Consider the following 26,572-nt stretch of genomic DNA (forward strand, 5'->3'; position numbering starts at 1 on the left):
CAACGTGCGCGCTCCCGAGCCCAAGACGGGCTCGAGCCGTGGCTAGCCGCGGCCACGCTCTCAGAGCCCGGCCCCTAGACAACGATTGCTCCAAATCACGTAACCTCCCGAAGAGGACGCCGTTTAACCAATCACGAACGCCGCGCTGGGCATCACGGGAGCCACAGGGCTATAAAAGACCTGGTTACTATTTTGTGCTCCCGAGTCACCCACACTATAGGTACGGTGGGGGTGCTCGCTAGCAGTTTTGTGCGCGTGCGTGTTTTCGTGTCATCCATTCTACTCCACCTTTAACTGCCACCTCTTTGCGCATGCGTTATGGCTTTTCCTTTTCGGGCTCGGGTGATAGGGGCTGCTAATGCTGCCTGATATTCCAGACGTCCCCCTCCGGAATACTCGGCGCCTGCGCAGTAGCCGCTGCAGCAACCGCCCCCCCCCCCCCCAGGGCAAGGTGGGTGAGCGAGAAGTTGATTAGCATGGCGGCTGAATTTGGGTCCGAGCTGGGCTGGCAAGCTCTGCCCACAGCCGTTCTGGGTGCCCTGAGCACACTGGGCAGCGAGTTCCTGCGCGAGTGGGAGGCGCAGGACATGCGTGTGACCCTCTTCAAGTTGCTGCTCCTGTGGCTGGTGCTGAGCCTCTTGGGGATCCAACTGGCCTGGGGGGTGTACGGAAGCACCGTGACCGGCCTGTACCACCGCCCGTCTTCGGGTGAGCTGCCCCCACCAGCCCCGCTCCTCTCTGACTCCGGCCCTACGGCCTAGTTGACTGTACCACTGCCCGCCCCCCATCCCCCGCCCCCGCCTCCATCCTGTACCACTCCGGGGGCGGGGTTGGAGGGTGGGGGGACGGGACTTCATGCCGTACGGAGGCCCCTGGTAGTGCCCTCACCCCCGCCCCGGCCTGTACCACTGCCCATCCATCCTGGCGGGTGGGGGTGGGGGAAGGCCCGTGCTGGGACCAAGTGGCAGCGCTGCTAGTTGTCTTTAAAATCTATTCCCTCACTCAGGAGATGCCCCCTCAGCAGGGGATGAGGTTAGCCCACCTTTCCTGGGGTTACAAATCTCATAATTAGTCAAAACAGCCTTGAATGCTCTTCTGACCACGATAGCTGGGGCTAGGGGTCCAGGGCCTAAACCTTCCCATCAATCAATCAAAATTTATTAAGCACCCACCATGTGCCAGGCTACAGCCCTACCAGTGTTGCTATGGCAATGAGAAGACCTGGATTCCCCTCCCACCCTTTGGCCTTGATCATACCTGCCTTCTCTGGGCTGAATGTTGATCCTGTTACCTCCCATAGGTCTGGGAGGCCAGAATGGTTCCACTCCCGATGGTTCTTCCTTGTTTCCTCCGTGGTAAGTGTCCCAGCCCAGGGTTAGCCTTAACCTCTCTTGCCCAGGTTAAGCCTTAACATCTTACATTATTCAATTAACAGTTGACAAAGCACTTAGCTCTCAAGAGTCCTGCTATGTAGGGTAGGTGATGTTATCCCCATTTCCCAGATGGGATCATAGACTCAAGAGAAGTGGATTTGCCTGGGCTTACAGTACCAGAGTCCTGCATTTGAACCCAGGTCTTCTTTCATGCTGTAGTTTTCTGTAAAATGTTAATGATACTGCTAATACTATCTCTCAGTTGTCATTGTATGGAAAGTATTTTGGAAAGCTCTACAATTTAGCAGTAGAAATGCATGGTATCATCTTAGTCTGATACCTGTGATTTTACAGACAGGGAAACTGATGCCCAGGGAAGGGAAGTGATCATTCAAGGTATCAAAGGGTGATTTAGTGGCAGAGCCAGGACTGAGACTCAATTCACACTTCTTTTAAATTGAGCATAATTTCCACCGTTCCCATAAAAGCTCTGCATCTGTGATTGGAGAGGGGATGAGGAAGGGGATAGTAGAAACAGATAACGCTGCCTTCCTTTGGTTATCATAGACCCGTGGATCTAGAGCTGGAAGGGCCCACAGAGACCCCCAGATTCAGATTGCTAAAAGTTTTATAGTTCTAGGCTAAAAATGTAGCTGGCTCAATGTTTCAGTCTGTGCCCTCCTGTCTCCCATGTTACTTTATCATAACCTTGGTGTGTTAGCTTTATCTCTTCTTTGTCCCTTCCCTTTCATATCCAGTCAGTTACCAGGTCCTGTCAACTCCACCTCCACATTTTTTCCCTTGGAAGCTCCTTATATTCCTGGTGGACCTACCCTAGTTTAAGCCTTCACCTCCATTTGCCAGCATCTTCTTATAGGACCTCCATTATAAGACCTCTTCCTTCTCTCATCCTCTCTCTTCAATCCATCCTTCATACCTTTGCCAGAGTATTATTTTTTATATTTCTGTCAGGTCATATAAGTCATCTGATCATAAAGACTTCAATGTCTAATTAACATTCTGGCCTTGGAAGCCCTTTGTAACCTGGCACCACCTTCCTTACCTTTCCAGCTTTATCTCATATTACTCCCCAGCCACACTGAATAACCCTTTGCACCCTGAAAACATTAGGTGCTCTCAGCACTCCTTGCCTTTACTCAAATGTACTACTCTATGCTTGGAATATCTTCCCGTTTTGCCTTCATTTTTATTTTTTTCATTGCTTTATTGATTTTTTTTGGTCCTTTTTATTTTCTTTTGGGGGGGGCAGTGAGGGTTAAGTGACTTGCCCAGGGTCACACAGCTAGTAAGTGTTGTGTCTGATGCTGGATTTGAACTCAGGTCCTCCTGAATCCAGGGCTGGTACTTTATCCACTGTGCTACCTAGCTGCCCCCTGCTTTATTGATTTTTAACCTTGCTGTCATTTCCCAACTGACAAAGAAGTGTGGGTAAACAAAACAATGCACACGTTGACCATATCTAACAACCTCCTTCCATAACTGTCTACTACCTGTCTGCCAAGAGGTGGAAGGAGTGTCCTCTAGAGTCAGAATTGGTCACAGCATGGATCAGAGTTCAGGTAGCTTTCAGTACGTAGTGTGGTGGTCACCACTGATTGTTCTCTTGGCTCTGATATAAACTGAGGCAGAGGGAAGTAAGCAATCTTTCCAAATTTCTCTGAATTCTTCCTATTTGCCATTCCTTATGGCACAATAGTATTCCATTATATTCACATATCCCATTTTATTCAGCCACTAAAAGTACACCCAGGAGAAGCAGAATGATTTCCTCTGATTAGCCCCACTGGGCAGGTGAGTTCTACAACTCTGAATCTCATAGAAAAGGCCATCAATGACATTCTTTTGACAAATTGGTTACATAGCTGACTTTTCGTTTTCCCCCAAGGGTAACAGTAAATTAAGCTACCCCTGTCAGTGATCCCAGTGTTACCTTGACAGTTCAGGTTTGTGAAAAGCCACCAGCCCCTCCCACTCATTTTTTTTTCCTTCCTTCCTGCCTTTTTTTTTGGCAGGGCAATGAGGGCTAAGTGACTTGCCCAGGGTCACACAGCAAGAACATGTCAAGTGTCTGAGGCTGGATTTAAACTCAGGTCCTCCTGAATTCAGGGCTGGTGCTCTATCCACTGTGCCACCTAGATGTCCCCCCCCCCCCCCCATTTTAAACCTCAGCTCAAATCTCCCCCTCTTCCAGGATTCTGATGTCTATCTCTCTCCTCCTCTCCTCTTCCAGGATCCTGATGTCTGTCTCTCTCCTCCTCTCCCTGACACCCAACAATCCTCTACACATGCACACTTGCCCCTGCTCACTTGATTGGGAAGATTCTAGTTTCCAAGACCAGAACAGGTAGGGCTAATGAGAGCTTCCAAAGGATAAGGCTTTGTGAAGGTGGTGAGATTTCAGTTCATCAAATGGTTACTAAGCCCCTTCTGGGTGCTGCTTACAGAGCACTATGCTGGGATGGGGGAAGGAGCCTTCATGAAATTTCCCATGTATTAGGAATGATGTGATATGTAAAATGGGGGGGGGGGGCTGGAATGGATGTCTTCTGTGTCCCCTTCCCACTTGCATATGCTTCTTGAAGGTACCTAACAGGGCCTTGCACACCATAAATGTGTAGTGTTTGAATGCAAATTTAAAAACAGCTGAAATGAGATAGGGGTTTAAGTTTTATAGTACTTCATAAAAATCATGTGGGGCAGGTTATGTGGACAAGGTCTTATGATTCACATTTTACAGATAAGAAAATTGGCCCTGAGAAGTACAGTGATTTGCCCAGGAGTAAAGATCTCAGACCAGAGCTCTTTGCACCCTGCCACACTTCTTCTTCTTCTTCTTCTAGTATATGATGAGCAGAGTGCTGTGGGAAGTCTGCCAGGAGAAGGTCATTATCAATCATGAAGGGCTTCCTAGAAGAGATGGCATTTTGGAGGTAGTCTTTAAAGGATGCCCAGGAATTGAAGAGCAGAAGGGAAGGGAAGGCAATGCAGGTATAGGGAGTAATGTGAGCAAAGACCCTGAGGGAGAAAGCACAAAATGTCCTCAGGATATGGTCTGGTTAGGATGTACAGAATACATGGTTGGCCCAGGGTGGGGGGGGGCACATAAGGCTTGCTGCTGCCAGATTATGGCAGGCCTTGAATGCCAGGCGGACAGGTTTCATTGACAGGGGGGAGGCTTTCGTAGATGGAGGGACTGTGCCATGTTCTTCCCTTCCTGAAGGAAAGCTAATTTGGGTCCAAGTAGTATTTCTCAATCAAGCGCCTACTGTGTGCAGTGTCAGAACAGCAGGAAAGAAACAGAAGGTCAAAAAGACACCATGTTATCCTTGCCCTCAGAGCTCATAATGTAGGAGCAGATGCAGATAAGTGCAGTACAAATTAGGCTGATTGAGAGTCATGAGATGAGTGCCAAGTAATGTTGGATCAAGTTGGAGAGAGATTTCTTCTTGCTGAGGACTTGTTGGAGGAGGAGGTGGAGGTAGTAATTGAGCTCGGCCTTGAAGAATGGGTGGGCTGTGCAAAGGCACTGATGGCCCAGGGAACAGGGTGTGAGCAAAGGCTCAGGTGGGAGAACGTGAGCTGTGTGACCCGGAGCAGACAGAGTAAACACAGCTCTCAGGAGTAATGTGTATAAAGAGCTGTCTGTGTATATACGGGCACAGGTGTAAAATGAGGCATTTGTGGTCAGACAGGATCAGCCTTGCATTTGTCTTCCATTACCGTACTCTGCCACAAGGAAGGGAGTAATTGAGAGAAAGCAATGTAAAGGGAAAAGAAGGACTGACAAAAGCTGGGTTTTTTTATTTTTAAGAGTGCAAGGCAGGGGCAGCTAGGTGGCACAGTGGATAGAGCACCGGCCCTGGAGTCAGGAGTACCTGAGTTCAAATCCGACCTCAGACACTTAACACTTACTAGCTGTGTGACCCTGGGCAAGTCACTTAACCCCAATTGCCTCACTAAAAAAAAAAAAAAAAGTGCAAGGCAGGGCACTCCTGCACCACCCCCTTGCAGAAGTGGGAAGTGCTCAGGTATTGCACATATTGTTCAACTTTTTTGATGTATTGATCAATTATGCTTATTTTCTTCCCCTCTTTAGTCTTTTTGTCATATGGAATGGCTCTCTGGGAAAAAGGAGGAGGGATAATGGGGGAAACAATGGTGATATTAAAAAAAAAATCCAAACAGAGATAACAATAAAACTAATTTTTTTTAAAAAAAAGGGCACATGGCAGGTGGAAGGAGAGAGAATATGTATGAGAGAGTCAGCTGGAAAGTAAAGATGACCCCAAATTATAGAGGACCCAAAAGACCAGGATAAGGGGGAGGGGTGGGGAGAGCAAGAGAGAGAGAGAGAGAGAGAGAGAGAGAGAGAGAGAGAGAGAGAGAGAAATCTATCAACTATTAAGGAGATGGGGATTTTTTGCCACAGACTAGCATTTCAAGGAGCTACTTGGTAATGTTAAAGGCTAAAATTCTAGCTAGTCAAATCTCACAGTAACTATGTGACCCTGGGCCAGTCATTTTACCTTTGTGTCACAGTGTCCCCATTGGAAAAAAGGGAATAATGATACAGTACCTATTTCACAGGGTTGTAGTAAGCACCCAATAAAATAATTTTGGCAAAGCATTAGATGGGGGCAGTTGGGTGGTGCAGTGCAGTGCATTGATCACTAGGCTTGAAGTGAGGAAGACTCATCTTCCTGAGTTATAATATGGCATCAGACTCAACTGTGTGACCCTGGGCAAGTCACTAACCCCTCCTGGCCTCAGTTTCTGCATCTTTAAAATGAGCTAGAGAAGAAAATAGCAAACCTCCCCAGTATCATTACCAAGAAAACCTCAAATGGGGTCACAAAGCATCAGATACAACTGGGAAAAAAAAGACTGACTAAATGTCAGTTACTTTATGATTATTATTATTATTAACTGACCAAGATGAAGGAGCTTAGAGTGTTCAGGTATGGATACAGGTACTGGGCAGACTACCAAAAAAAGTAAATGAGAAATCAGCCCTCCTCATCCTTGACCTGAGGTCATGCCCCACAGAGGAAGGAGAAAAGGCATGATCCCACTCTGAAAACACAGGTAGTGGAGTCATAGACCACAGATATCAGCAACATGGACACAAACCCCAACTGCTTCAACAAGGTTTTACGTGTGTCTAGATGGGAGGAGTTGGGCGTGCCTTTGGGGATGCTCCATGGCCGCCTCTGAGCTGCTTCTTGTGAACTCCTTGGTTCTCATTGTCTTCCTCCCCCCCCCCCTTTTTTTTTGGTGAGGCAATTGGGGTTAAGTGACTTGCCCAGGGTCACACAGCTAGTACGTGTCAAGTGTCTGAGGCCAGATTTGAACTCAGGTACTCCTGAATCCAGAGCTGGTGCTTTATCCACTGCGCCACCTAGCTGCCTCCTAGACTTATCTTCTTGGCCACAATTTTTGACGAAAGTACCTGTGATGCCCAAGTTTCAGTGGTAGGTGCTGAAATCTTCAAATGAATTTAGACATTAAAAAGAAAAGGAAGAAAGTAACTTCTCAAGACTCTGACTTAATAAATTTTAATGTAGAAATAGCCCTTAGTTCTTCTGAAGCCATGCTGGCAATTTGTTAGAATTTAGGTTGGAAATTATTAATGAAATGGTCAGTTGAAAGACTTTTTCTCCTAGTCTTTGATTTGGCCCTAGTAGACAGAATAAGAACCCATGGGTGGGAGATGAGTCTTAAAATTGGAAGGTGCCTAATGGAACATTGAATCCAACCCCCGACTGAAGACTTTTGGTGATGAGGAACATGCTCTTTTCTCCCAAGACATTGCATTTCATTTTTGGTAGAGTTAAGAAGTTCTGTTGCTCCTAGATAACTACTGCTAAAACCATCAAATGGCCTGTCCCACATCATGTTTTGCATGGTGGATGTTTACCATAATCTTAATTCCTGCTGAAGTCAACAGAGTAAGACATTCTAGAATATTAGAACTGAAACAGGAATCCCCTTCAGAACTCAGAATCATAACCTATTAGGGCTGGAAGGTGATCTCAGATCATCGAGTCTAATGGAACCTATAGTAGAATGAGTATTGGTTTTAGAGGCAGCAGGAGCTGGTTTTGAATCATGGGTCTGCTGTTGGTCATGTGACCTTGGGTAAGTCACTCCCCCTTACAGGCCTCTGATTGTTCATCTATAAAATGAGGTTAATAAGAGGGAGGTCTTGATCTTGATGCTCTCTTAGATGTTTCAGAACTTTAAATTGTGTCAACCTAAGATGGAAGCAGGCAGAGTGAGACTCAGTACAAGGTAAATCATTCCTACAATTAGAACTCTTAGCTACAAATGGAAGGGGTTCTGAGGTCCTCAGGTTCCTGATCATCAAGCAGAGATCGAAGAGACTATGGAGGGGAGCGCTGCTCAGAGAGGGGCTAAACTTGGTTCAGTTAAGTGAGCATTAAATAAGCACCTGCTATACTGGCACTGAGGAGGAATTGGGAATTGATGAGGTCGTGAACTCATCCAGATCTGAAATGGAAGAATTAGAGCCCAGGGCTTGACCTATAGCCACTGTACCACACTCCTTTCAAACGACTTCTAAGGTCTCTTTCAGCCCCAGAAAAGGGGCTGAGATTTCTAAGTTTCAGGCAGAGAAGTCTTTTTCCTGGCCAGATTGCATTCTTTTTTTTTTTTAAGTCATGCAAAACATTTCCATGTCAGGTTGTGAAAGAAAACAGACCAAAAAAAAAAAACCCTTAAGAAAAAGGAATTAAAAAAATTTATGCTTCAATCTGTATTCAAACATCACCAGTTCTTTCTCTGGAGATGGACTGCATTTTTCATAAGTCCTTCAGAGTTGTCTGGCATCATCGTGTTGCTGAGACTCACTAAGTTATTCACAGCTGCTCATCTTGCTGTTACTTTGTATACAGTACCATTTCACTTTATATCAGCTCATGTAAGTCTTTCCAGGTTTTTCTGATAGCATCTTGCTCATCACTTCTTTTTTTTTTTTTTTAACGGGGCAATGGGGTTAAGTGACTTGCCCAGGGTCACACAGCTAGTAAGTGTTAAGTGTCTGAGGCCAGATTCGAACTCAGGAACTCCTGAATCCAGGGCCGTTGCTTTATCCACTGCGCCACCTAGCCGCCCCTTGCTTATCACTTCTTATAGCACTATAGTATTCCATCATAATCTCATCTCACAATTTGTTCAGCCATTCTCGAATTGATGTACATCTCAATTTTAAATTCACTTTTTTGTTTTTTAATCTCTTTTTGAATACTGACCTAGTAGTGGTATTACTAGGTCGAAAGGAATGGTTTTTTAGCCCTTTGGCCATAGCTGCAAATTGTCCCAGGAATATTCTTTTTTTTTTTTTTTTGGTGAGGCATTTGGGGTTAAGTGACTTGCCCAGGGTCACACGGCCAGTAAGTGGTAAGTATCTGAAGCCAAATTTGAACCCAGGTCCTCCTGACTCCAGGGCCGGTGCTCTATCCACTGTGCCACCTAGCTGCCCCAAGACTTTTTTTTTTTTAAAGAATGTTCCAGGGGCAGCTAGGTGGCACAGTGGATAGAGCACCGGCCCTGGAGTCAGGAGGACCTGGGTTCAAATTTGGCTTCAGATACTTACCACTTACTGGCCGTGTGACCCTGGGCAAGTCACTTAACCCCAATTGCCTCACCCTCCCCCCAAAAAAGTCTCCATAAAAATCTTGCTTAACTTCATGGAGTTTGGGCTTCCTGCATTAAGGGAAGTGCTTTTAATTCCCTCCCTTCCTATGTCTGAGTTGAGCCAGTTGATCCATTGCATCCTGTCTCTTAGGCCAGTACAAAAACTATTAGATTGCAAATTCTATGAGGGCAGGGATTATGTCTAATTAAATCTTTGTGCCACCTGTCCCTACCACTCACAACAGCTTTGCACATAGATATTGAGTGGATATCAGAGAATATAGGGAGCTGAAATGGAATTTAAGAGATTTGTCTAGTCCTACTAAGCCAAGGATGTTAAGTAATTTGCCTAAGGTCATAGAGATAACAAGAAACAGCTAGAATTTGAACCCAGGACCTCTGATTCTCTTTTCACTTTGCCCTACTGATTGGGGGAGGGGAACAGGAAGGGAATGGTATATATTTGCAAGAAACAGCAGACTTACATGGGAATGACATCCATTTTCTCTTCCCAATTTTTTCAGGGAAACTTCAGAAAATGAATCCATCAAAACCCATCGTGAATGAGGGAAGAAGGCTTCGTGGGCCTGGTTTTCCTGCTGCCTCTACACCAGCAGCCTATCTTTGTTGGATTCCTATCTGCCAAGGGCCCCAGTGACACTTACTGGTTGGGGTTTGTTTCTGGGGAGATATCAGTCAAGGGAATGGTGTAGGTTTGAGGAAAGCAAAGGAAACAATACTGTGCTCTCGCCATTTTCCCTTTCTAGAGATACTTTGCCGTGCTGGGAAAAGACCCAACCCTATTGGAAGCATGGCCTGCTGTCTCCTTGCTAGCCTCCCCTCCCTTGTGGCTCCAAGTTACAGTACCTGCTGTGGTCCCTTGACAACTGACACCCTTGGGGCAACCCATGCCTGGACTGAATCCAGGAGGGAGGTGGCGGAAAGGAGAACCCTTAGACTTGTTTTCCTCTTCCAGTTCTGAGTACTCTTTAATAAGGCTGAGAATCACAGCCAGCACTGTCACTTTGGGGTGCTGCAGTTACGGGGTAGCTTTCTGCTTGTGCGGATCTGTGGTGAATTCTCCAATAGAACTCATTCTTGAAGGTGGGGTAAAAAAAGGTCCTTTGACCACTTAATTCCTCCCACCTTCCAGGAGATCTTTGGGCTAGAGACTTGCCCAGGGCATGCATAACTTCCAGTTCCAGCCTTGCAGAAACCTGTCCCCTCCTCCCAGATAAGCCAGTCGAGTGTGAGCCCCAGGGTGGGGCCAGCCTGGGTCTGAGAAGTGAGACAGGATTGGACTGGAACAGTTTCCCCAGCTCAGATGGGTCTAGCCTCAAAGGTGACACTGCATGTCCTGATCCACTTAATACAAGCTGCATTCTCTTCCACCTAGCACTGTACTTAGAGCTCCCCCCTGTGGGGATAATTGACTTCCCAAACATGTCTAGGGCTTAGGCCTCAAGTAAGGCTTCAGCTTTGATGGTTGTATTCCCCATTGCATGACAACAGACCAGATTGGACTCTGGACTTTTTTTTTTACCAGGACAGGAAGGTGAGCAAAGGCAGAAAGAATGTCTGATGGAATTGTCTCCATTTCCTCCTCTTGCCCTAGTCTGGGAAAACTGAAGAAGAGACGATAGATGTGCAGGACCATGGCCAGCCTGTGGTTTCAGAGTTGCCTGTTTCTTTGGTTGCTCTCAGCTCTTTCATGTACCCAGAGAGCCTTTGAAGAGAATAGGGTAGAACATCCCATGCTCTTGAGTGGTGCTGGCTCAATGTAGCCAAAGGACTTAGCAGCAGGGGTCTGGGCAAGGCCAGCACTAGCTTGCAGGAAGGATGTTTTTCTCTAGGGCCTCATTGCCCACTAGGCAATGCTACCCCTTCATGGCATAAATCTGTGAACAATAATGTTCTTACCTGCAGATTGGGTATTTTGGAGCCTCATCCTGGGGGAGGGAAGAGCGTATGGGGAAAGGCCCAGCGAGACGTGATTTCACATTTGTCATCCAGACTCAACAGGCCAGCCAGCTACTACCTCATCTCTCCCCTTCTCTGGCTCCTCCATCTTTGCCTTTTCCCCTTTCCCACTGATGCAGTGGTGCAAACTAATAAAAGCTTATGTTTGTGACACAGCTTTTTCCATGTGGTATTTGGCCAAATCCCCTCTCTTGTAGATTACCTTTTTTTTTTTTTTTTTTTTTGTAGATTACCTTTTAACTAGCCCTGCATGTATGTGCCTGCATTCAGACACATGAAAACAATCCTTGTAGGCCTTAACATGGAGTTGTGTCCATCATTTCACATCATTCAGAGTCAGAAAATGTTCTTTCCAAATGACAGGAAATGAAAACACACAGAGGTTTTCAGGGATGTATCTGGGGCCTAGCTGTACCTGCTTAGAGTCAGCTGACTCCCCCCCCCCCCCCGCCCCCCAAATAGGCACAGCTTGGATCAGAGAAGCCTGATATAGCCCCGACCCGGAAGTCCTTCTGGTGGCGATTTTGCCTTCTGCTAGTAAGCTACCTTTGAAAGAAGAGGGGAGGGGCAGCTAAGTGGCACAGTGAATAGAGCACTGGCCCTGGAGTCAGGAGTACCTGAGTTCAAATCCGGCCTCGGACACTTAACACTTACTAGCTGTGTGACCCTGGGCAAGTCACTTAACCCCAATTGCCTCACTTGAAAGAAAGAAAGAAGAGGGGGAGTGACTCCTGTGGGCTACCCTGCACTGACAAACTGTGACCTCCACGGCATCTCCCCCTTTCTGGGCCTCTCTAGTAAAATGAAAGGGGCTGAATGGGATGAGCCAACAATCCTTAATTTGACTGCTAGAATCAGTCTCTGACTGTAATGAGGGTATGACCTATCCTGCCTCCTACCTTGCTGGCTATAAGGAATATTTTACAGACTTTTGGTCTGGACAGAAGTGGATTAAGTGGACTGGAAGAAGATGAAGGCTTATTTGGGAATGCATAGACTCCAACTTGGAAAGTGAAAGTGGACAAATTCCTGATGTCTGTCCCCTACTAGCATATCCGCCTTGTGTCCACTTCAGGTACTACACCCTCCAAGGGTAAGACGAACTCCTGTTTGTGGTTCAGTGTACTTTGCTGACAATTTTACATTATCATCCCCATTTTCAGAGGAAAAACTGGCCCCAAGAGTGAACTTTCTATAAGTGTGGGAGTCACATCTCGTTTGTGGACAAAGCCATAGGTAACAATGACTGATGCAAAGACCCTTCCACTCAAAGAATACTCCCCCCAAATAGCAATGAAACACCACTTCAAAGGTTTGCAAAGTGTTTTTCATGTGATCTCCACAACATTCCTTGTGAGGCATGAGGTAAGGACGAAAATCTTCCCTATTTTGCTGAGGAAGAAACTCGGGCTGAGTGAAGGGAAGTCATTTGTCCAGAGTCATACAACTAGCAAATGTGTGAGGCAGCCTGGGACTGCAGACCCTCTTCATTTCCCAGTACAATGCCTGAATGTGTGCCCCTTCTAGTTACTAAGTGAATAAGCCAGCCAGTGCAGCTCTGGGCTTTTCTAAGGGAACCTATCCAGGATTGGTTCTGAAATAGGAGCTCCTCTTCAAGCCAAGCTGTCACTTTAACTGTTCCCAGTCAGCTCAAATTCAGGCAGGGAAGGGGTGTGGAAGCACCCCCTAGGTCTGGTGGTATCCACCTGAAGGAAGCATGAACCAGAGACTCAGACATGAAATAAACAGACTGATGACTTTCCCGGAAATTAACAGTAGGACTTTTTCTTTATCCAAGGGGATGATAAGGCAATAACAGGAAATGATCAAGCCCCATCCGGTATGGAAAGTGATCACAGGAGTCAGGACTGGGCCTTGGAATGTCACAGTATTGTAGAATACACCTTTCCCCAACCCTCCCTAGTCAAGAGAGTGAGGTTACATTTGTAAAGTGGTCCCATATTTGTTTAAAGGGTGGCTGCCTGGGCATTGGGATTTCCCATACCACCTATAAACTGAGGAGGGGAAGGGCCCTTCCTAGGTCATTGACAGTGTATCTGCAATCACATTTAGCTCTATTAACATGACTGCTCATCAGTGCTGGTGGAGGTTTGTCATGCTTCAGCATAATCTGTGGCAAACACACCCAGGCTTCCTTCCCTACCTAACATACTTAGGGGCTGTCAAGTGTTTTTGGGAAAATGCATGTCCCTGTCTAGGAATCTTAGACTCTACTCATAGTACAGGCTTGATAAATGTTGGTTAAAGGAATGAATAAATGAGTTATGTGTAGGCCCAAAGAAGACAAACTATTTGTAGAACACGACTAGGAAGGTAAACCAAGAAGGAAAATCACATGATAGAAGGATTAATCTCTGCCCCTCAATTTCTTCATCATGAAATTAACAGGTTGGATTAGCTAATCTTAATAAAGGCCCTTCAGCAAATATTAAGTGCATGCTATGGTCAAGGAACTAAACCCTATGATTTTACCATTAGACTTGTTCAGCTTGGCCACAGAGGGCAGAGAACTAGGCTGGGGTGAGGGGGAAGGTGTAGAGGCAGATTTGGGTTTAACATAAGGAAAAAAATTTCAACCCAGAAGGCTGTCAAAAAGTGAATGGGTGGGGCAGCTAGGTGGTGCAGTGGATAAAGCACTGGCCCTGGATTCAGAAGGGCCTAAATTCAAATCCAGCATCAGACACTTGACACTTACTAGCTGTGTGACCCTGGGCAAGTCACTTAACTCTGCCCTGTGTAAAAAAAAAAAAGTGAATGGGGCTGGCACTCACTGAAGTCTTCAAGAAGAAGCTTAGGGCTTGGTAATGTTAGAGAGGAGATGCATGCTTCAGGTACCATTTGGGGTTAAGTTCTCTCTGAGATTCTGCAATTTGCATTATCCAAAAATTTTGAATATCCTCTAGCCCAGAAAATTGAGTGTTTAAAAAACATGGGAGATGGCAATTGGCATTTGGCTACGTGCCTTTTGTCAGCACTCACAGAGCAAGATTCTTTGTGGACAAGAGGGTGGTGCCTCCACTCCATTCATGGCCACCTCTCATATATGCCAATCTTGGGGGCCTCAGTCTTTTTGTCCATAGCTACTGGAGTGTCTATCATAACCATTGCTCCCAATCCTGCATCACATTACAAAGGACTTTTCCTCCCAATAGGTATGTGAGGTAGGTGACACCAGGATGATTATTCCTCATTTGACAAAGGAGGAAACTGGCTCAAAGAGAAATGACTTGCCCAAGGTCATATCAAGAATGACTAGCAGAGGGGCAGCTAGGTGGCACAGTGGATAGAGCACTGGCCCTGGAGTCAGGAGGACCTGAGTTCAAATTCGGCCTCAGACACTTAACACTTACTAGCTGTGTGACCCTGGGCAAGTCACTTAACCCCAAATTGACTCAGTAAAAAAAAAAAAAAAGAATAACTAGCAGAGGGGCAGATAGGTGGCACAGTGGATAGAGCACCAGCCCTGGAGTCAGGAGGACCTGAGTTCAAATTTGACCTCAGACACTGGACACTTACTAGCTGTGTGACCCTGGGCAAGTCACTTAACCCTAATTGCCTCACTTAAAAAAAAAAAAAAGAATAACCAGCAGAAACAAAATTCAAACTTCGGTCCTCCTAAATCCAAATCATGTTTCCTCTAGATTATGGTGCCTCAAATTCTTTTTTTCCCTCCCCAGTCCCTGACTTACATACTCATCTCTCTCTAGAAGGCCCTGGAAGAGCTGCCTACCTATCCAATTACTAGTTAGGATTTCCTCCCTCTCCCAGACAACGACTAACCAAAGAAGGGACTCTGTGGGTGTGTGTCCCATTCAACCCTGAAGAAAGGCAAGAAGAAGGAGAGCTTGGAGGATCAGGTCACTTCAAGGTATAGTAGCGGGTGGGCACAAAGGGCATCTTGCTAACTACTGCCTCCTGCTGCTTCTTCCGTACCTCCACCAACAGTTGGGTCCCAATTTTACTGTAGTCTCCATCCACATAACCCATGGCCACATTCTTCTTCAGGCAGGGGGAGGGGCAGCCGCTGGTGATTTCCCCTGGGAAGGGCATAGGAAACAAGGCATGGAATGAGAGCAGAGGGCACGCCTGTGCCCACACAGGAAGAGACAAGGTGGATCACATCTGGCCACACCAGTGTAGTGGGAAGGCTAGCTTAGTTCAAGTGTCACCTATAGGAAGCCTTTCCTGATCCACTCCCCAGCTGCACATGCCTTTCCACCCCAAACAGGCTAGCTCTCTTGTATGTTTACATATAGTATGTGTACAGGGAACCCCTTCTGATGGAATGTACGCTCCTGGCTGCCAGGGGCTACTTCAGGTTTGTGGTTTTCATCCCCAGTGGCTAACACAGCTGCTATTCACACCTGCACATCATACCTGATGACCTGCAGTGCACTTGCCCAACACCCACATCATATTTCCAGTATTTGTAGGCTGAAGTGATATCTTCTTGGGTACCTCATCTACTGATCTGGAATGGGCACTGCACCAGCTAGGACCTCTGCCCACTGATTTTGGCCCAGAGACCATGTGGCAGCCAGAAGTGGCCATTCCTGTCTCTTCTTACCTGTCTGAGGATGACCTGGGGTTCTCAGCATCATGGACAAGTCCCACTAACCTTCTGATAGGGACCAAAGACACTGTAGTAACCAACCTAAATACAAATTGGGCACAGGACCCTTCCTGCCCACCTCTAGCAGTCACCTAAAAAGCTTCCCACCCATTGCTTTGGACTCATACCCCAGGATTCCTCTGCAGCTGCTTGAGGCCCACCCCAGCTGAGACCACCCCCAGCTCCCTTTCTCTGAAGCTTGGAGCCCAAGGATCCCTTCCTAGCTCTCAGCCCCCACTTTCTCAGATATACCCTAGCCACCTAAACTCACCCCAGGATATCCCTGTCCTCGGGGACTCAGGGCCATGTCCAATGGATGACATGAGCCCAAAGGCTGAGGAACAGCCTCTTGCAGTACTCCAGAACATTCAGCCACTTGGAAGACCCCACCTTAGACCCTTTGGATCTCCTGCCCAGAGACCACTCAGCAGCCACAAGTATCATCTCATACTTACCAAATAGTTGTTGATTAATCAGGAAAAATAAACAAAACAAAACACAACATGTGGAGTCAGAGGACTGAAAAAAAAAAGCCAAACCCCTTGGTTTAAACTCCAGCTCTGTTACTTCTGTGATTCTTTGGACAAGTCCCATCCTTTCTCTATAAAATGATGGGTTTGGCCTAATTGATTTTGAAGACCTCTTTTAGTTCCAAATCTTATTCCCCCCTCCTCCTCCTCCTTGCTCTTTCTCTTGGGTACAGGGGCCAGATGTAGATGCCCTAACCAAACAAAACCACTCCAACTCCAAAAGGTGAGTGACAAACCTGCTTACAGCTTTTGCCTACACAGTTAGCATTGAGATAGTGCTTTAAGGTTTGCAAAGCCCTTTACAAATGTTATCTCATCTTTATCCTCACAATAACCCTGTGAAGTAGATGCTCTTATTATCCCTATCTTATAGGTGAGGAATCTTGAGTCAGAAAGACATTAAGTGACTTGCCCAGGGTCACAGAGCTAGTAAGCATCTGAGACCAGATTTAAACTCAGGAAGATGAGTCTTCCTGTTTCTTTTTTTTTTTTTTTGCGGGGCAATGAGGGTTAAGTGATTTGCCCAGGGTCACACAGATAGTAAGTGTCAAGTGTCTGAGGCCGGATTTGAACTCAGGTACTCCTGAATCCAGGGCCAGTGCTTTATCCACTGTGCCACCTAGCTGCCCCCCAGAGTCTTCCTGATTCTAAGCCCAGTGCTCAGTACTATGTACCACATGAGCTGATCACTCATGATCACAGTTCAAAGCCAAGCCCTGCATCTGGGGAAAGGGATAGTTAGGACCATGGGGCACAGAGCACTGGGCTTGGAATCAGGAAGACTTATCTTCATGAGTTCAAATCTGGCCTCAGGGGGCAGCTGGGTGGCACAGTGGATAAAGCACTGGCCTTGGATTCAGGAGGACCTGAGTTCAAATCCAGCTTCAGACACTTGACACTAGCTGTGTGACCCTGGGCAAGTCACTTAACTCTCATTGACCCTCAAAACAACAACAACAACAACAACAACGACAAAACAACAAATCTGGCCTCAGACTCTCAGACACTAGCTGGGTGACCCTAGGCAAGTCACTTCATTCACCCTGTTTGCTTCAGTTTCCTCATCTGTCAAATGAATTGGAGAAGGCAATAGCAAATCACTCCAGTATTTTTTCCAAGAAAACCCCAAATGGGGATACAAAGAATCAGAGAGAATTGAACAACAAAGGATCACAGGATTCTGAGCTTGAAGGGACCTCATAGATTATCTAATCCAAAGGAGGAAAGGCTGAGACATAAAGGCTCTTGCCCAAGGTCATCCAGACAATAAGGACCAGAGCTGGCATTTGAACTGATTCCAAATCTTGTGTTCTTTCCATCACAACCTTATCCTCACTTGTGAACATATTGGGTGGCGTTTACATCTGCCTTACCCCCAGCTTTCTAGCCCTCCCAACCCCCCCATCCCTCACCTACCAATGCTACTTACCAATGACAGCTCCCTCTGTGTTCATGATGAGGCTGTGCTGGCGAATAGGTGCTCCTGTAGATGTCAGCCCCACACGCTTACGGGTCAGCTTCCCTTTCATCTGGGGGACAACAATGGCAGCACCAGGGAAGTCCATGGCAGCCCTGCGTCGTTTTCCTGTAAACAGCCCCCGCCACATGGGAGATAGATGCTAAATCCCCCTGGAGGGATTCATGAACCTCTCCTTTACCTCCAGGCTTAGGTCCATGGTACTTAAAGAATATTTAGTTGAATAACTGATTTAGAATCATGAATGAATTAAAGTCCTAGCACCTCTGCCTATTAGTGAAGGCCATTCATCTGACCCTAGAGCACCTTTCCAGCCTTAACTCCTATATCTAGACATTTCCAGACTCTGTACTGTCCTCAGATATATACTCTATGGCCTCCCTTACTTATTCCCCTACTCTTCCTAAGTCCTATCCATGTACCTTTCATGGGTACCCTCCTCTTGAAAGCTTTCTTTGGATCCTGCCCCAACCTGTAATGGCTTTCTCCACCAAGAATAACAGACTGTTGGGGGCAGCTAGGTGGTGCAGTGGATAAAGCACTGGCCCTGGATTCAGGAAGACCTGAATTCAAATACGGCCTCAGACACTTGACACTTACTAGCTGTGTGACCTTGGGCAAGTCACTTAACCCCCATTGCCCCCCACACACAAAAAGAATAACAGACTGTTAGAACTTAAAAAACGAGAGCTCTCCTTTCTATAGTGCTTTAGGGTTTACAAAACACCTTCCACAAAAGAACACTGTGAGGTAGGTAGTACAAGCATTATTCTCATTTTATAGAGGAATATGTTTCAACTCCCCACTCACATCCATCCTCCATCAGCTGCCAAACAGATATTCCAAAAATGCAACACTATCCAAGTCACCATTGCTATCTCAAAACTCTACCAAACAAGATCTAGAAAACACAATGGATTTAATCTTGGTCAGGAAAGTCAAGAGGAAAAAAAAAATCAGTCATTTTTTTCCAGGCCCAGTTAGCATAAGGAGACAGGGAGGGTTTGTGGACCCTAAAGACAGGGTCTGGCTGAGGGCATACTATAGGGAGCATTCTAGTTCAGAGAGAGGCCATGAACCAGTGTAAGAAGTCGTCCCATATCCAGCATGAAGGGACCTAAACCTGTGTAGGGTACAGGAACAGGTGCCAGCTGGCAGCTTTGTTACTCTACCCAGTGCTGGATTATAGATCCTACGTGGATTGAGATGGGGATGTGCTTAGGAGTGGTGTTCCAAGGTAAGGGGTGGTCAGGGGTGCTAGGTTGTATATTAGTAAGAAGCAAATTCAGAAGCAGGTAACTCTATCCTAGTCTAAAGCCTGCAAACAAATAAATAAATAACCAAGGCAGGAATCCCAGAACAAAATGAAAACTATAATTCTTTCACTCAAAACCAGAGCTTTTTGGCTAGCTAATAGTGGCTAAGTTCAATAGCAGTATGGTGAAACTCCAAACAGGGCTTCCCATATGTTTACTGCTCAGATCCAAACCCAGGTCAGGCGTTTACAGAGGGTCAAACCAGAGGCAGGAATGATCAGGTTTTGCCCTGGATCATATCACTTTGGAAGCACAGGAAGCTTACAGGACCCCAGCCTGAGCTGTTCCTAGGAGCCTGGAATAACATAATACTTCATACTCCAAAAAAAGCAGCAGCAGCAGCTCAGTCATTCCCTCCAGGGGTGCATAGAGCCTGGCCCTAATAAAGTCCAAAGTTGGGAAGTAAGCTGGAGGAATGAACAAATGGAAAAAATCCTCACCATAAAAAGCTATTATGGTTATAGGGACACTCAAGATACAAACCCAAAAGAAAAGAATAACCTCAAAACTTCTACAAATAAAGCCTCAAAGAAAAAAACAGCTTGGGCACAAATTAAGATAAAATTCCTGGAAGAGATGAAGCAAGAGTTTTTTTTTTAAAAGGTCAAAAATGTTATTATAAATAAAATGAGCAGGGGCAGCTAGATGGTGCAGTGATAGAGCACTGGCCCTGGATTCAGGAGGACCTGAGTTCAAATCCAACCTCAGACATTTGACCTTACTAACTGTGTGACCCTGGGCAAGTCACTTAACCCCAATTGCCTCACCAAAAAACCCAAAAAACAAAAATGAGCTCACTAGAAAAAAATGGGAAAAAAAATAAGAGCTATGGAAGAAAAAACTGGAAAAGTAATAGTGTGGCACAAGAGGTATAAACCTTGCCGAAGCAACAAAATCCCTTGAAAATTAGAATGGACCAAATAAAAGTTAATGAATTCATGAGACAACCAAAAATCTTAAAACAAAGTCAAAAGACTGAAAAGACAGAAGAAAATGTAAGGTACCTTATAACAAAAAAATAAGTGACCTGGAAAACAGATTGAGGAGAAAAAATTTAAGAATCATTATGCTACCTGAAACAAACAAAAAATGGCATCAACATCATATTTCAAGAAATCATAAAAGAAAATTGCCTAGGTCTCTTAGAAGTAGAAATAGTGGAAAACAGAATCTATTAGTCATCTCCTAAAAGAAATCCCCAAATGAAAACTCCCAGAACATTAAAGTCAAACTCTAGAGTTTCCAGGTGAAAGAAAATACTGAAAATAGCCAGAAAGAAAGAATTCAAGTACTGAGAGTGACAGTCAGGATCATACATGATTTAGCAGCCACCACTCTAAAAGAGCAGCAAGCTTAGACTATGCTACTACAGCAGGCAAAAGATACAGCCGTCAACCAAGAATAGCTTACCCAGAAAAACTGAGTATAATCCTAAAGGGGAAAAAATGGATCTCTAATGAAATAGAGAACTTCTAAGTATTCCTGATGAAAAGCCCAGAAACTCTGATGTGCAAACACAGAAGTTAAGGAAAACATAAAAAGATAAACATGAACAGTGATAAACTATTAAATAAGGATAAACTGCTTACATTATAATATGAGGAGATGATACCCTATCTGAACCCTATCACTGTCAGGATTCATAGAGGGAATCTAATCAGAAGGCCTGAGAGTGTTTTGTTTTATTTTGTTTTGTTTTGGTGGGGAAATGAGGGTTAAGTGACTTGCCCAGGGTCACACAGCTAGTAAGTGTCAAGTGTCTGAGGCTGGATTTGAACTCAGGTCCTCCTGAATCCACTGTGCCACCTAGCTGCCCCCAGTTTAAAAAAAAATACCTGGCTGACCTTAAAAAAATGAAAATGGAAGGGAAGAGGAATACACTGGGGAGGAGAAAGGAAAAATGGGGGAAATTATCTCACACAATTGAGGTATCTCAATCAGAAGTTTCTACCACAGGGAAGAAGGGGTACAGGAGTGGCTGAGACTTGAACACTTACTCTCATCTGAACTGGCAAAGGAGGGAAGAATAGCCATCTACAGACATTTGGGTACAAAAATACATTTCACCCAATAGTGGACAAGGGAAAATTAAAAGGAGGATCAATTAAGAGAGAGATTAGCCCTAGGCAAAACAAATTCTAAAATAATGTACAAAGATACAGCTTTTTTTGAGGTGGCAAAGAATGGGAAACTGACAGAATGCCCATCATGTGAGGAAAGTTTGAATTAATAATGGTATATAAATGTGATGGGATACTATTGTGCTGTAAAATAACAGAGGGGACGGTTTCAGAGAAACCTGGGAAAACTTGTATGAACTGAAGCAGAGTGAAGGGGGCAGGACCAAGAGAACAATTTCAACAATTGACAACAATACTATAAAGATAAACAACCTGGAAAGACTTAAGAATTCTGATCAGCATAATGACTAACCATGATTCCAGAGGACCAATGAGGACACATATTCCCAATCTCCTGATACAGAGGTGAAAGTTACAGAGTATAGAATGAGGCACATTTTCTTTTTACAGATGTAGAAATAAATTTGTTTTCTTTGACCGTACGTGCTTGTGATAGCAGTTTTGTTTTTCTTTCTTATTTGGGAGAGGATGGTTGGGAAGGAGAGAAGATGGATTTAAAAAAAAAAATTAATTAAAAAAAGTTCTTTACGGGGGCAGCTAGGTGGCCCAGTGGATAAAGCACCGGCCCTGGATTCAGGAGGACCTGAGTTCAAATCCAGCCTCAGACACTTGACACTTACTAGCTGTGTGACCCTGGGCAAGTCACTTAACCCTCATTGCCCTGCAAAAAAAACCAAAACCAAACCAAACCAAAACCAAACAAAAAGTTCTTTACTTAAATTTATGATTCTTTCCACTATTATCACACTTCTTCAAGGAGCATTTTTCACCTCCCTAATGTACTTTTCGTATATTATAACCACTCAGGAAATAGGCTGGATCACGTAGCAAGAATGAAGGATAACAGATCCTCAGCCTAAGTGATGTACTGGTAACCTTAAAATATGAAAATATATAGAAAAAGGCTTTTCTGGAGGAAGAAGCAACAAAGATAAGAATCACACCTCCGGGGCCTTCCTTTTCTCATCTATAAAATGAGTGTGTCAGATTAGATGCCCTCTGAGGATCCTTCCAACTCTAGATCTATGATTTGCTAAAGTACAAAAACAAGTCTGTGTTTTCTGTTGGTGCATTGCACTATGAGCTCTATGAGAACAGAGATCATGTCATAGCAAAACTCTGTACTTCCCCTCCACCCCTTCCTGAGTACAGGGCTCTGAATGCAGGAAGTGCTTTCTAAACATTGGAATCAATGCATGAATGATAACTTCACATTTTACCTCATGCCTGGCCCCAGCCCCCACCTCTCAGCAGGGGAAGCTGCTGTGGGTATCCCTGCCTTGACTCACCCAGGGTCCAGCCCAGGCTCCCCTCCACGGGGGTGGTGCGCTCATCAATGTCATTCCCATACAGGCACAGACCTGCCTCCAGCCGCAAGCTGTCCCTGGCTGCCAGCCCTGCCAGCTTGACCTCCTTGTTGTCTAGCAGCGCCTCTGCCAGGTGGACGGCCCTTTCTGCTGGCACTGAGATCTGCATGGAATATGGGTTTGGGGGTTGTAGGAAGGCAACTAGCTGTTCCCCAAGAGAGTGCCATGGCCCCCAGGACACATAACACAGGCTAACACCATCCTAGGCCTAGGGAAAGGGAGGAGGAGAGCATAGGAGTACTTCAGATTTTAGAGCTAGAAGGGACCTTGAAGACAATTTAGTTCATCATCATTTTCAAGGGAGGAAACTGAGGCCTACAAGGAGAGAGGACTCACCCAAATCTCCATAGCTTGTAAACGTCAGAGCTGAGATCTGAACCCAGGTCCTCTGACCCCAAATGAAATCCTCTTTCCACTGTGTCCTTACGTACCTCCACACCATCCTCCCCGGTATAACCACAGCGCGTCACACGGCAGCCAGGTATTCCAAAGACATCCATCACCGCACTGGTCATGAAGGTCAGCTTCTGAAGGTCATGCGACACGCCAGCCTGGAGCACATGGGCTGCTGAGGGACCTGGCAAGTAGAGCCAAGGGTTCAGAACTCTGCCTAGCACAGTTTGGGAACCCCTACCAGCTGATGTTCTGTGATTTTGTGGAATGATGGAGGGAAGAAAAGAGATTGAAAGGAGAGGACTATTTCCTACCCTCCTCTCACTGGTTAAGTCCCAGGCTACTATGGCAATGCTCGAAAGGTATACCTAGCATCCCGGCACTGGCCTGGAAAGGCACTCACCTTGCAGGGCTATCAAGGCATTATCAATCACCTCTAGGTTCACATCACAGCCCGCACTTCTCAGTTCTGATACCTTGTTCTGAAAACAGAGACAAAGGCCTTGTCTATAGGACCCTTGGGAACATGGGCCCATGTTTGGTCCCATAGCCAAATGTTTCTAAATCCCAGTTTTCACTGCCCTCCAGGACCCAGCTCCAGAGATGATTGTTCCCCTACCCCTACTCCCTAGGAAACGGATCATTCTCAGGGACTTAACAGCCATTGAAACACATCCCATACCTGCATGAGGGCCATGTCCTTCTCTCGGCACCCAGCATTGGACACCACGTACAGATACTCGTCAGATGTGTTTGTCACAATCAGATCATCTATGATACCACCTTTTTCATTGGTGAAAAGAGTCAGCGTCCCCTGTTACCAAAACCAAGTATGTCACCCTCCGGTCACTGGCCCCAGGCTTGAAGCCTGGATCAAAGGAGCCAAAGGCTACAAAGTAAATGCTACAGAGCAGAAACCAGGATCTATGAGATCACCCCAATGACTGGGGCATGCTCATCTTTTTTTCAGGATAGAGCACTGGCCTTGGAGTCAGGGGGACCCGAGTTCAAATCTGGCTTCAGACACTTGATCCTTGCTAGCTGTGTGACCTTAGGCAAGTCACTTAACCCCAATTGCCTCACCCTCCCCAAAATAATTTTTTCAATTATTTTTCCCCTTCCACCTATATTACCCTCTCCCTACTACCTCCAGCGGAAAAAAAAGAATACAAAACCCTTGTAGTAAATAAGCATGGGTCAAGCAATACACATTCCTACATTGGCCATATCCAAAAACATGTTTCTCATTCTGTATATTAATCCATCAGCTCTGCCATGAGGTGGGCAGCATTCTTCATCAACAACCCTCTAGAATCAATGCTGATCATTGCATTGATCAATGTTCTTAAGTCTCTCAGAAATCGTTTGTTTTCTACAATATTAATGTCATAGTATAAACTGTTCTCCTGCAGAGTGAACTAAGGAGCAGAGCCATGCTTATCTTTAATAGCTAACAAGAGCACATAAGAAGGGTCTCCTTTATAGGTAGACATCATACCCAGGCCCATAGTACCCTGGTGCTAAGCTGCATTTCCAGAAGAAAGTTTGCATCAGGGTAAGGGCTTAGTTTGTGATTGGGGCACATACATCTGTGACTAGTAGGGGCTCAGAGGCCAATATAACTCATATAGGGTCCAAACCTTTGCTTCCTAATGCTAATCCCTCCATGTGATGGTTCAATTCCTTTTTTTTTTCTTCTTTCAACAAACATTTATTTTATTTTCCATTTACATGTAAGGGTAGTTTTCAACATTCATTTTCATAAGATTTAGAGTTCTAAATTTTTCTCCCTCCCTTTCTTCCCCCCTCCACAAGATCGCAATCGGGTTATATATGTACAATCCACAAGTGTTCTTTTTATCAGTTCTTTTTATAGGGGTGCATAGTAAGCTTCCTCATTAGTTCCTTGGGATTGTCTTGGATCATTGCACTGCTGAGAGTAGTTAAATCATGGTTCAATTTCTTTCAGCTGAATTTTCTAATGGCCTTGATCATTCTTTTTTTCCCCCAGGGCAATGAGGGAGGGTTAAGTGACTTGCCCAGGGTCACACAGCTAGTAAGTGTCAAGTGTCTGAGGCCAGATTTGAACTCAGGTCCTCCTGAATCCAGGGCAGGTGCTTTATCCACTGCACCACCTAGCTGCCCCTTGGCCTTGATCATTTTTCTGCCCCCATCACAAGTAAGCCTTACTCAGAAGTCCAGCATCACTCCACAACCCAGATGATCTCCATGACATGGTATTCTTCCTGTCCTTTCTTCCATGAGGACTTCAAGAACACTTCATTGGGTTGGTCTGAGGACTCCCCACTCCACCAACACAGACTGAAATCCTTTCACAATTTAGAAGAGGGTCTTTGAGAGTTGCTGTGGCCAACTTTGTGATGAGGGCCTCCAACTCGAGCATGTTTATCATGGAACCACAGACACAGTCTGGCACCAAGCCCATGTACAAAACCCACTAAGACCTGCTATAGGTTGCATGCCATTGGCAAAGCCTGTGAGAAGTGGGAAGCCTAGACACATTACAGTGAGGCATTAGAATAGGACTTCAGTGGGGATTTGCCACATATATACAGCAGTTAACATAGTGTTAGTGCATCTGCTGTTGAAAATGGAGTCTGTCAGTGGGCGTATCCTAAGGACCTGTCTCTAGTTGCAGCCCTAAAATAAAGCCTGGATTGGGCCCACATGTAGTACAAACTTATCAGGGGCTAAGCTGCAAGTTGCAGTCCCTCTATTGGCAGTTAGAATATTGGCAAAGTAAGTCAGCAGGTATTTCCATATAGGTGGAGGTAAGTTAATCAATGGGGGTAGAGGCAGTGAGGGAGAAACAGCTGGGAGTTGACAGAGGAGGCTCTTACCTGATTTGGCTTTAGTTCAGCAATGTCACCAACCACCAAGCTCTCCATCAACTTCACTCGATCCTGACCAAATATCTTGGTCTTGAAAAAAGATTGAAAGATGGTTTTAGCAGCAGGACCAAGGATCACCCAATGCCTTTCAGAAGACAAGCACATGCCCATGAAACGAATCATGGAATCAGTGAAAGGGGCCTCAGACATTTAGTTCAACTCAAAATATATTACCAAGCAACTATCATCAAAACTGGGCAAAAAAAACCCCATAGAAAAACATATATAAAATATATATACATATGTCAGGAGCATGTCAGGACTAGAGGTAGCAGACAAATCTCATATACAAGAGATCAATATTTTATAAACCTACAGGAAAATAAAAACTGAAGAAAAGGATCCAATATTTAACAAATGTATGTGAGATTAGTTAGCAGTGTGGTGGGAAACTCAATTTGGACTTGTGCCTCAAGAAAAAGGGAATGGTTAAATAAGTAACCTTAGATTAGTATAAGAGAATACTAAAGTGCAATTAAGAAAAATAAGCATGAGGAGAATAAATCTAGGCAGATCTTTATGAAATACAAAGTAAAAGGGGAAAAAGCACAAGAAGAAGACAGACAGTAGTATATACTACCAACCAAGTAAGAGGAAAAGTGAATGGGAATGAATAGACAAAGACTCCAGATGGAGACTTAGGAGTACCTGAAAGGTTATGACATTTTATGTGTTGAAATTCATTTATTTAAATGTTGAACCCCAAATCAGAAAGACCCGAGTTCAAATTTGACCTTAGACACTGACTAGCTGTGTGACCCTGGGCAAGTCAC

General features: G+C 45.3%; 2 protein-coding genes across 6 annotated transcripts in view; one reads left to right on the forward strand and one right to left on the reverse strand.

Annotated features, from left to right (window-relative positions):
- Positions 1-11,183, forward strand: TCTA (T cell leukemia translocation altered). Its single transcript, XM_043977344.1, is given in 4 exon segments — positions 1-430; positions 432-708; positions 1,301-1,355; positions 9,575-11,183. Coding segments are annotated over 4 exon segments (447 nt in total). The 5' UTR covers positions 1-358; the 3' UTR covers positions 9,618-11,183.
- Positions 3,931-26,572, reverse strand: part of AMT (aminomethyltransferase) — a 27,848-nt gene continuing 5,206 nt past the window's right edge. For 3 of the 5 annotated variants that reach the window (XM_043977343.1, XM_043977340.1, XM_043977342.1), the window contains exons 3-9: positions 25,749-25,829; positions 23,570-23,701; positions 23,291-23,369; positions 22,926-23,071; positions 22,417-22,597; positions 17,623-17,778; positions 14,553-15,088 (exon numbers count right to left, since the gene is read on the reverse strand). In XM_043977343.1, the coding sequence (XP_043833278.1) occupies positions 14,910-15,088; positions 17,623-17,778; positions 22,417-22,597; positions 22,926-23,071; positions 23,291-23,369; positions 23,570-23,701; positions 25,749-25,829 (954 nt within the window). In that variant the 3' untranslated portion in view covers positions 14,553-14,909. Of the gene's footprint in view, positions 4,302-11,908; positions 12,737-14,552; positions 15,089-17,622; positions 17,779-22,416; positions 22,598-22,925; positions 23,072-23,290; positions 23,370-23,569; positions 23,702-25,748; positions 25,830-26,572 lie in introns of those variants that run through there. The other 2 variants (XM_043977341.1, XM_043977339.1) reach the window with 2 other exon arrangements.

Source organism: Dromiciops gliroides, chromosome 1, assembly GCF_019393635.1.
Source record: "Dromiciops gliroides isolate mDroGli1 chromosome 1, mDroGli1.pri, whole genome shotgun sequence".
Lineage (NCBI taxonomy): Eukaryota > Metazoa > Chordata > Mammalia > Microbiotheria > Microbiotheriidae > Dromiciops > Dromiciops gliroides.